This window comes from Mandrillus leucophaeus, unplaced genomic scaffold, assembly GCF_000951045.1.
Source record: "Mandrillus leucophaeus isolate KB7577 unplaced genomic scaffold, Mleu.le_1.0 Scaffold66, whole genome shotgun sequence".
In the NCBI taxonomy this organism is placed as follows: Eukaryota; Metazoa; Chordata; class Mammalia; order Primates; family Cercopithecidae; genus Mandrillus; species Mandrillus leucophaeus.
The window spans coordinates 4,912,945-4,924,172 of record NW_012107141.1 but is presented as its reverse complement, the minus strand read 5'-3'; the positions used below and the strand labels follow the sequence as shown (position 1 = coordinate 4,924,172).

The following is an 11,228-nucleotide window of genomic DNA, read 5'->3' as shown; positions in this document are numbered from 1 at the left end:
AATTTAGGCTGAGAGTGGTGCCTCACGCCTGTAATCCCAGCACTTTGGGAGGCTGAGGTGGCAGATGCTTGAGCCCAGGAGTTTGAGACCAGCCTCGGCAATATGATGAAACCCCATCTCTACAAAAAATACAAAAATTCACTGGGCATGGTGGCATGTGCCTGTAGTCCCAGCTATTCAGGGGGCTGAGGTGGGAGGATCGCTTGAGCTCAGGAGGTCAAGGCTGCAGTAAGCCATGATCATGCCACTGCACTCCAGCCTGGGTGACACAGCAAGACCCTGTCTCAAAAAATAATAATAATTTAAATATCTTGCCTAGAATAACATAGCTAGAAACTAGCAGGGACAGGGCATGAATTTCAGTTTGCCTGATTCCAAATCCACTTAATGGCTGTGCTCAAGTGATCTCTTCCCTCCTCTCCACCTGGCAGGCATGAACAGTTTCCTCATCTTCGCCAGGAGGATAGACATTCGCATGGTCTCCCTGGACATCCCTTATTTTGCTGATGTGGTGGTACCAATCAACATTACCATGAAGAACACCATTGCCATTGGAGTAGACCCCCAGGAAGGTCTGTGTGGCCCTCCCTTCCCACCTGGCCTTCTGTCCCTGCCCTTCAGCAATTACTGTCCTTCCTCTCCCACCACCTTTGTCTCCTGCCAAGAGCCGGGGGTTTCCCATACCCTCTGGCATAGCCCCTGTCCCTGTCTCTCTAGCATTTTCTCTTTGGTTGTGAGAGCATGGTTTGGGGCCCTCTTCTCTCCATCTCTGCCAAGAGCTATCCTGCTATGATATTTCTGCATTTTCCTTGATTTCCTCTGCTAGAGGCTCCAGGGCTCTCTGACATGCTCTGGTGTTTCAGGACACGAATCAGCTGTGTGTGTCCCATTGTAGGGGGTGAGGGTCTTGGTTGAGCCAAGCTTTCCCTCTCCAGGAAAAGTGTACTGGTCTGACAGCACACTGCACAGGATCAGCCGTGCCAATCTGGACGGTTCACAGCACGAGGACATCATCACCACAGGTGGGACTTCCTCCCAGCCCAGGGACCACCTGTCTGGCAACGGGACTGGGGAAATAGCCCATCTGTTTTAAAATAGGAGCCAGTGTGCTCTTTTGACTTCCCACAGGGCTACAGACCACAGATGGGCTCGCGGTGGATGCCATTGGCCGGAAAGTGTACTGGACAGACACGGGAACAAACCGGATTGAAGTGGGCAACCTGGACGGGTCCATGCGGAAAGTGTTGGTGTGGCAGAACCTTGACAGTCCCCGGGCAATCGTACTGTACCATGAGATGGGGTGAGAGCTGGCTGTATCACACTGGGTAGTGTCGGGGGCTAGCTCAGCTGGGGTTATGATGGGGTGAAGGTGGGTAGCAGAGAGCAAGCTTGCATCACAGGAACAAGGTGACCTCCTTGGGGCTCTTCCACTCTCTTGTGACTTCTCGTAGGGTGACAGTACAGTGTAGAAGTTAAAAGCATGAGCCTTGGAATCAGAATCCCAGGATTGAAATGTTTTCATCATGTGTTAACTATATCACTTGGGTCCAGTATTTAACCTCCCTGATTCTCAGCTTCCTTACCTATCTATTAAATGGAGGTGGTAGTGAAAATACATACCTTGTCGCCCTTATGAAGATTGAGATAATGCACATGAAATATTTTGCAAAGCATTTTGTCAAGCAAAAATTTTGCCTGACATACTATAAGTACTCAAGTGTATCTGACATACTGTTAAGTACTCATGGTATGTGGTAGCTGCTGGAATAACTAGCTAGTATAGCTAATATTCTTCCTCACTCAGGTTTATGTACTGGACAGACTGGGGGGAGAATGCCAAGTTAGAGCGGTCCGGAATGGATGGCTCAGACCGCACAGTGCTCATCAGCAACAACCTAGGATGGCCCAATGGACTGACTGTGGACAAGGCCAGCTCCCAACTGCTGTGGGCCGATGCCCACACCGAGGTGAGAGCCGTGCCCTTGCTGCTTCCTAGGAGCCTGGGAAGATGGGAAAGGCCTGCCTCAGATCTCCACGGAGAGTTCCCTATCTGCTGATCACCACCCCCCACCCTCTCCTTCCTCTGCAGCGAATTGAGGCTGCTGACCTGAATGGTGCCAATCGGCATACGTTGGTGTCACCGGTGCAGCACCCATATGGCCTCACCCTCCTCGACTCCCATATATACTGGACTGACTGGCAGACCCGGAGCATCCACCGTGCCGACAAGGGTACCGGCAGCAATGTTATCCTCGTGAGGTCCAACCTGCCAGGCCTCATGGACATCCAGGCTGTGGACCGGGCACAGCCACTAGGTGAGAGTCAGAGGGCTGGGGCTGTGAGTCAGAGCCTCTGGCTTCCTGGGGCCGTCTCAACATCAGAGATATATCCAGAGCACAGAGCTCCTTTACAGCCAGAAAGACAGTGACCTGTTGAAGCTCCCTTTCAGGATTGGGCTGTGTTCTCTTTGGGTATGGCTGGTACTGCAGCTGTCACCTTCAGAGGACTCCTGGAGATCCTCCTGCAGACCCTCCTTCTGCCTCACCCCGCCAGGCACTGAATCCTGTCACTTAGAACAGCAAAGAGTCAGCCACAAGCAACTGGGACCTTTGTAAGATTCAGATGATGTTCCAGGCTAGGCGTGAACACTTCTGCTTTTCATCACCAGGTTTTAACAAGTGTGGCTCGAGAAATGGCGGCTGCTCCCACCTCTGCTTGCCTCGGCCTTCTGGCTTCTCCTGTGCCTGCCCCACTGGCATCCAGCTGAAGGGAGATGGGAAGACCTGTGATCCCTCTCCTGAGACCTACCTGCTCTTCTCCAGCCGTGGCTCCATCCGGCGTATCTCACTGGACACCAGTGACCACACCGATGTGCACGTCCCTGTTCCTGAGCTCAACAATGTCATCTCCCTGGACTATGACAGCGTGGATGGAAAGGTCTATTACACAGATGTGTTCCTGGATGTTATCAGGTATGAGCAACACTGAAACCTCCAGAGGACACAGATTTGCTTCCGATCGCCCATGGGTGAGGTTATGTTCTGACCGCTAAATGGATGAGTGATTCGGCACTTTGGATAGCGAGTTCTAATCCTGACTTGTTCACTTTGTAGTGTTGTCACTTAGAGCAGAGTTTCAAACTTTTGTTTGTTTAGAGATTACATGGAAGCCTAGTATGTAAAACAAACAACAACAATAAAAAACAGGTAAAGTCAGGGTGGGGACCTGGAGCCTTTCACATCTACCATTGTGCCCTGAGGGAGCTCCAAGAATCCCCGAGGACTTACTGATGAGTAGGCCATATTACCAGTATCTGTATTGCAGGAAAGGAGCCCCAGCCAAATGCCAAGGCGTATGGTGGTTTACAAAGCTGTTGTTTTTTATTTTTTTGTTGTTTTATTTTTATTCTTTAAATCTGTGGCCCTAACAAAGCTTAGGAATATGATGCCCTGCTACCAGTAAGAGTGGTTTCCCATGGCAGAGATTCTCACAGGGAGGAACAGCGAACATTCCTCTTTACTCTCCCCAAGGGATGTATTAGAATCTCAAGCTGGGGACAGGTAGGCATATGCAATTTCGGGAAGTCCCCTAGGTGACAGTGACATGCTCCCCATTCTGAGGTAGAGTTCCCTCCTGCCTGTAGGGCCTCTGCAAAAGTGCACAGATAGGGTTGGGCATAGTGGCTTACACCTGTAATCTCAGCACTTTGGGAGGCCAAGGCGGGAAGATTGCTTGAGCCCAGGAGTTCAAGACCAGCCTAGGCAACATAATGAAACCTCATATCTACTTGTATTTAAAATTATTTTTAACTTTTAAAAAATGCACAGGTAGGTTTTGACAAATCTGTATTTCTTATCATCACCACCTAACAATCCTTGTCTCTTCCCAAAGATATGTGGGGAATGATAAACCTGTCTTCTAGCAAGACATCCCCTGGCAGCCGCCACTATTTCCAGTTAGCAGGAAATACTCTATCCTCCTAAGAACTGGTTCATTCATTCTGCAATTATTTTATCGAGCATTTATCATGCTGGGTGCTGAGGAATGTACTCACAGATACTTGGTCTCTGTCCCTGTGGAGCTTACAGTTCAGTGGGGGTCCAGTTATGGGAACATGGGTTAAAGGAGTTCTACTCTATTCTGGGGCAGTCTGGTTGCTCATCCAACACTGGGCTCTCCCCAAGGCGAGCAGACCTGAATGGCAGCAACATGGAGACAGTGATCGGGCGTGGGCTGAAGACCACTGATGGGCTGGCAGTGGACTGGGTGGCCAGGAACCTGTACTGGACAGACACAGGTCGAAATACCATTGAGGCATCCAGGCTGGATGGTTCCTGCCGCAAAGTGCTGATCAACAATAGCCTGGATGAGCCCCGGGCCATTGCTGTTTTCCCCAGGAAGGGGTAAGTTTATGGCCAGCAGAAGAGAGATCCAGGGAAGAAGGGCTGGGTGGAAAAGATGGTGTTACCTTCTGTGTTCTCTCAACCTCTGGGTGCCGTCTTCCCTTGCCTTGATGATGATGGCGCTGTTGTGTCTCAGGTACCTCTTCTGGACAGACTGGGGCCACATTGCCAAGATCGAACGGGCGAACCTGGACGGTTCTGAGCGGAAGGTCCTCATCAACACAGACCTGGGCTGGCCCAACGGCCTCACCCTGGACTATGATACCCGCAGGTGGGAGTCCTGCACCAAACAGCCTCCTGGAGATCGGGTGGGCAGAAGAGAGAATGGTTGAGATTAAAATGGAAAAATGAAAAGATAGAAAGCTTCTTGGTATGTGGGGAAGAGGAACCATTGAGAAGGATGAGGGAATGTATTCTTAGAGCAGCGATTGCTAAATCCAGCCCTCAACCCTTAGGTGGGTCTCGTTTGGCTGGTTTACATGTTCCTAATTTGAGTACCTTTGGCAGAGCATGTCTTCTGGCTGGACCACAGGTCTCACACCCCTACTCATTTAAGGGCTGATTCTTGTATTTGTTATAATATAACAAATCCTGATCCCTTCAGGCTCTGGAACTTTGTTGTTGTTGAAACAGCATCTTGCTCTGTTGCCCAGGCTGGAGTGCAGTGGTGCAGTCACAGCTCTCTGCAGCCTGAACCTCCCTGGCTCAAGCCATCCTCTCACCTCAGCCTCTCAAGTAGCAGGGACTATAGGCACACACCACCATGCCCAGCTATGCCCAGCTAATTTCTAAATTTTTTGTAGAGACAGCGTCTTGCTATGTTGCCCAGACTGGTTTTGAACTCCTGGACTCAAGCAATCCTACTGCCTTGGCTTCCCAAAGTGCTGGGATTTCAGGCGTGAGCCACCATGCCTGACCCAGGCTCCAGAATGTACAACTACTTGTCTAGAAATGCTGAGGGCAGGGGGAAGGGGCTCTGAAGAAGTCTGTGCCCCCTTCTGACCCAAAAGAAGCGGAAGGGAATCCAAGACTTCTGGAACGGTGGTAGAATGCCTTCTTCTTTTAACCTCAGTGAGGTCCATGTAGACTGAGCTCACTTCTTTTTTTTTTTGAGACAGTCTCACTCTTTTGCCCAGACTGGAGTGCAGTCGCATGATCTCGGCTCATTGCAACCTCCGTCTCCTGGGTTCAAGCAATTCTCGTGCCGCCGCCTCCCAAGTAGCTAGGACTACAGGCACGTGCCACCACGCCTGGCTAATTTTTGTATTTTTAGCAGAGACGGGGTTTCACCATGTTGGCCAGGCTGGTCTTGAACTCCTGACCTCAAGTGATCCCCCGCCTCAGCCTCCCAAAGTGCTGGGATTACAAGTGTGAGCCACCATGCCCGGCCAACTGAGCTCTCTTAAAGACCATTTGTAAGAATTTGGGCTTTGATTCTTGAGTAGGAGTCAAAGGGCAATCAAATTCCAGAAGATGAAGCTGGGTGGTGGTTCCTCTGAGGTCACTCTACGCCTCCCCAGAGCAGCCCTGACCTCCCCACTCATGAACCACCAGCTCCCCTCCTCAGCTTTGGGACTCACAGTGACTCCTCATTAAGGGTGCTTCTTGAGTTCTCATAGCACCTGCCAGTCAGCTCAGGAGGTGACAGATAGGTTCTTAGGGGGAAGAGCTGGGCTTCCTGGCAAGCATTTGGAGCAGCCACTCTTTTCGTTTTCTTCGCAGAATCTACTGGGTAGACGCCCATCTGGACCGGATCGAGAGTGCTGACCTCAACGGGAAACTGCGGCAGGTCTTGGTCAGCCATGTGTCCCACCCCTTTGCCCTCACACAGGTACTGGCTCAGGAGAGAGGTAACTAACCTCCTTGCCTGGGATGTTTCTTTGGGGTTCTAAGTCAGCAGTCTCAGCTGTAGCTGCTACTGAACAGACATGCTATTGAAGCTCATTTTAGGGATTTTTCCTGTGCCCTGAAGCCTTGGTAGGTTGCTAGGGCCACCCAGTGCCTTCATACTCCTATCCTGCCATTCCCATGTTCTAGCATTCAAAGGCGTGGCTCTCAAAGAGTGGTATACAGAATCAGATGTGGCACTTGTTAAAAGGCAGGTTCCTAGGCCGTGACTATAGAGGTTATAGAGAAGCAGCTTCATGAGGGCTGGGCACAGTAAAATCCATTTTGACAAGTTCCCCAGTTAATCCTAATGCTGTGGTCCCAGCATCTGGGCTTAGGGAGCTCACTTAGTGGCAACAGAGTGGAGTGACTAAAAGCCAGAGTTTTGAGGCATCTAGCCAGTTTGTAAGTATTTAATGAGTACCATCAATGTGCCAGGTACCTGGGTTCAAGTTTTATCTGTATTATTAAATAACTGGGTAACTTTGAACCGGAGTGACTGAACCTCTCTCAGCTTCAGTTACCTACAAAATAAATCAGCCTAATAATAGTATCCTCCTGAAACAGACACAAAGCATTAGTATAGTACCTGGCACACAGTAAGCACCACACGCATGTTATCGCTACCCATTTTAATTATTATTAGCTGTCACTTTTGAGTTCTAACACAAAAATAATTTGGGCAAGGAAAAGAAGATCTACCAGGCCTGAGGCCAAAACAGGAATTCTCAATCATTTAAAAATCTTGGCCAGGTGTAGTGGCTTATGCCTGTAATCCCAGCACCCTGGCTGAGGCCAGAGTATCAGTTGAGCCCAGGAGTTTGAGACCAGACTGGGCAACATGGCAAGACCCTGTCTTTACAAAACTTTTTGTTAAATTAGCCAGGTGTGGTGGTACACACCTGTAGTCTCAGTTACTCAGAAAGCTGAGGCAGGAGGATCACTTGAGCCCAAGAGGTTGAGCTGCAGTGAGCTACGTTTGTACCACTGTGCTCCAACTTGGGCAACAGAGCAAGATGCTATCTCGGAGAGGACAGAGTCAGAGAGAGAGAGAGAGACAGAAAGGAAAGAAGGAAGGAAAGAAAGTAAAGAGAAATAAATTTGACCCTTTTTTGCCAAATATTATCAACTCTGTCTGTATTCTGTATTATGTTCTACTAGCCAAAAAGATTTTTGTTGTTGTTGTTGTTGTTGTTTTTAAGATGGAGTCTTGCTGTGTGGCACAGGCTGGAGTGCGGTGGCATGATCTCGGCTCACTGCGACCTCCGCTTCCTGGATTCAAGCGATTCTCCTGCCTCAGCCTCCCAAGTAGCTGGGACTACAGGCATGCGCCACCACACCTGGCTAATTTTTTTTTTTCTTTTCTTTTCTTTTTTTTTTTTTTGAAATGGAGTCTTGCTCTGTCGCCCAGGCTGGAGTGCAGTGGTGCGATCTTGGCTCACTGCAACCTCCACCTCCTGGGTTCAAGTGATTCTCCTGCCTCAGCCTCCCGAGTAGCTGGGATTACAGGTGCATGCCGCCACGCCCCGCTAATTTTTGTACTTTTAGTAGAGACAGGGTTTCACCATGTTGGTCAGGCTGGTTTCAAACTCCTGACTCGTGATCCACCCGCCTTGGCCTCCCAAAGTGCTGGGATTACAGGCGTAAGCCACCGCGCCTGGCCTAGCCAAAAAGATTTTATCTGGTGTTACTTAATGATAGGCTTTTTTTTCATATTCTAAATGTAAAACTACAGGGTAATACTGCATATAGGTTTTTCAATCTACAGGTTTCCCCACAGTTTCTGATATATACCCTTGGATGGGGATGAGAACACCTTGATTGCCCCTCCCTACCCTTGGCTGAGAATTTCACCATCATTGCATTAGAAGAAAGCTGCCTACAGAAGTAAGCAGAGGATTTGGGGCAGTGCTCTGAGCAAAGGGCCCAGAGGAACCTAGAATAACCTTCAAATTTCCTCCTATTTGCTAGAGAGGGAGCCATTCAATCAACTGAATGGGGACTGAGTGTTAGGTGCCAGAAATTCAGAGATGAATAGAACACATTCTTGTCCTTGAAGAACTAATCTGTTAGGATGGACAGACCTGTAAACAAATTGCTTGAGTATAAAAACGCACTTGGGCAAGTGACTACAAGGTGCAGAACTGCATAGAGGAGAGAATGGTGAAGTCTATATGGATTTGGGGAGATTTCCTTGACAGTGTCATGTCTGGGGATGCACAGAAATGAGGAAGAGATGAAGAGGGCATTTCAGCAGAGGCAGTGGCCAATGGTGAGGCATAGAAGCTGTACAAGAAGGAGTCTGCTTGCTGAATAACATTTACTGTTTGTGGGCTTCTCCTGTTGAGTAGCAAGACAGGTGGATCTACTGGACAGACTGGCAGACCAAGTCAATCCAGCGTGTTGACAAATACTCAGGCCGGAACAAGGAGACAGTACTGGCAAATGTGGAAGGACTCATGGATATCATCGTGGTTTCCCCTCAGCGGCAGACAGGTGGGCTCCCGGGTACTGAGCCTGCTTCCTTAACATCTGTGGGATTGGTCTGTCACCCCAAGGACTGTTAGGGACCAAGAGAGGGCCACAAGAGAGCTTCTTGGTTCACATTTTAAACGCTTAGACCTTTTTACTCCCTCACAGTTGTATATCTCCTGCTCCCCTGTCCCTGGGAGTAGGGTAATCCTGGATTTCCTGTTTTTGAGAAGCCTTAAATTGGGAGACCTGATTGTGCCCCAGATAAGACACTCATCTACTTTGCCTCTAGGGACCAATGCCTGTGGCGTGAACAATGGTGGCTGCACCCACCTCTGCTTTGCTAGAGCCTCGGACTTCGTATGTGCCTGTCCTGACGAACGTGATAGCCGGCCCTGCTCTCTTGGTGAGTTGGACTGTATGACTGGAGCCACTCAGCAGAGCCCCTGGAAGGGCTGAGGGTCAGCAGCCTCTGATCCTGGTCTGATCTGTCCTTCTGAGTGGGGTCCCCATATAGAAGGTCTTGTTAGTGGGGTGATTGGTAGCAATCTGCTTGGGTTTTGGGAATTGCTCAAACCTGGGTTTGTCTGCCCTCTGGCATTTGCGAGAACAGAATTCAGGTCTCTTGATTCCCACGTCCCTGCTGTGGGATAATCAGTGGCCTGTGCATCACTCTCTCTTCCTGACTTTGGTGAGCCAGCTGCCCCATCCAGAGCTACTATTATGGAATCCAACTCCTTCTTATTTATGGTATTAAGAAGGGCTACTAATGAAGGTGCCTGTGACTAGGGCAGCTAAAAGATTTTGTCAAGTTCTCCAGCTGCTACTCTTGGGCCATATGTAGAGGTTTGTGGTTCCAGTGGCCCACTCCAATCCTCTTTTTTGTCTAGTGCCTGGCCTGGTACCACCAGCTCCTAGGTCCACTGGCATGAGTGAAAAGAGCCCGGTGCTACCCAACACACTACCTACCACCTTGCATTCTTCAACCACCCGGACCCGCATGTCTCTGGAGGAGGTGGAAGGAAGGTAAATAGGTTCAATGCAGGCTCGTGAGCCCTTTGATTCAAATCACCATCCCACGACCAGTAGCTCATAGTCCCAGCTCGATCAGGTAGTTGGGAGGTAGATTACGTCATGAGCTACCAGTCCCTGTTATTTGGGACAGAAGGTGATATTCAGACTTGTAGACTGTTGCAAGTGATTCCCTTTTTAGCTCTGAGGGCAAGAAGCTTTAAGAACAACTTTAAGGCCAGGTGCGGTGGCTCACACCTGTAATCCCAGCACTTTGGGAGGCTGAGGCAGGTGGATCACTTGAGGTCGGGAGTTCAAGAGCAGCCTAACCAACATGGAGAAAGCCCCTCTCCACTAAAAATACAAAATTAGCCGGGCGTGGTGGTGCATGCCTATAATCCCAGCTACTCGGGAGGCTGAGACAGGAGAATCACCTGAACCTGGGAAGCAGAGGTTGCGGTGAGATGAGATCGCGCCACTGTACTCCAGCGTGGGCAACAAAGACCGAAACTCCATCTCAAAAAAAAAAAAACAAAAAAACAAAAAACTTTAAACAGAAATCACTTAGGAGGACCCTCCCACATGGTATTCCTCCTTCTTCTCTCTGTGACATTTGCTCTCACATCATAAGTTTGGCATACTGGCTTGTCCAACAGTAGTCTCTGGGCTGTGGCTTGATGACTTGGAACAAAAAGTCTTCCCCAGAGATATGATGGCCTTAGCTTATAATGACACGTGCACCTCCCTCACACATACACAAACACCATTATTAAATAAGTAAGCATAAACACGAACAGTTCTCAAATCAAGTATAAAGTATCTTATTTCATTAAATTAAAGGTGCTATTCATTATAAAATGCATCCTGATTTGAGAAATTAAACTGAAAAGATAACCAACAGCAAATGTGAAATGCTATTGATCGTAAGTTACACTCCTGTTTCAGAGATGGTAGACCATAGAAAAAACAAACATCTTAAAATCGATTAAATATGATGTTACATTCAATTCAGAGACATTCTTTTTTTTTTTTTCTTGAGACAGGGTCTCACTCTGTCACCCAGGCTGGAGTGCAGTAGCATGAACACAGCTCAAGCTCACTGCAGCCTCAACCTCCTAGTTTCATGTGATCCTCCAACCTCAGCCTCCCAGGTGGCTGAGACTATAGGTGTGTGCCACTATACCTGGCTAATTTTTTGTACTTTTTGTGGAGATAAGGCTTCTCCATGTTGCCCAGGCTGGTTTTAAACTTCTGGGCTCAAGCAATCTACCCGCCTAGGCATCCCAAAGTGCTGGCATTACAGATATGAGACACTGCACCTGGCAAAAAATTCTAATGACTGTGTTTTCCATTTATACTTTATAAAAAATAATCTGGGCCAGGCACAGCTCATGCCTGTAATCCCAGCACTTTGGGAGGCCAAGGTGGGCAGACCACATGAGTCCAGGAATTCAA

At 48.9% G+C, this 11,228-nt stretch overlaps 1 protein-coding gene across 1 annotated transcript in view; it reads left to right on the top strand.

Annotated features, from left to right (window-relative positions):
- Positions 1-11,228, top strand: part of LRP4 (low density lipoprotein receptor-related protein 4) — a 51,572-nt gene that overhangs the window by 30,435 nt on the left and 9,909 nt on the right. Inside the window, 12 exon segments of the mRNA XM_012001465.1 lie at positions 432-572; positions 936-1,022; positions 1,129-1,300; positions 1,805-1,967; positions 2,090-2,315; positions 2,669-2,972; positions 4,185-4,403; positions 4,540-4,674; positions 6,126-6,234; positions 8,642-8,786; positions 9,055-9,168; positions 9,653-9,788. Coding sequence (XP_011856855.1) covers positions 432-572; positions 936-1,022; positions 1,129-1,300; positions 1,805-1,967; positions 2,090-2,315; positions 2,669-2,972; positions 4,185-4,403; positions 4,540-4,674; positions 6,126-6,234; positions 8,642-8,786; positions 9,055-9,168; positions 9,653-9,788 — 1,951 coding nt within the window.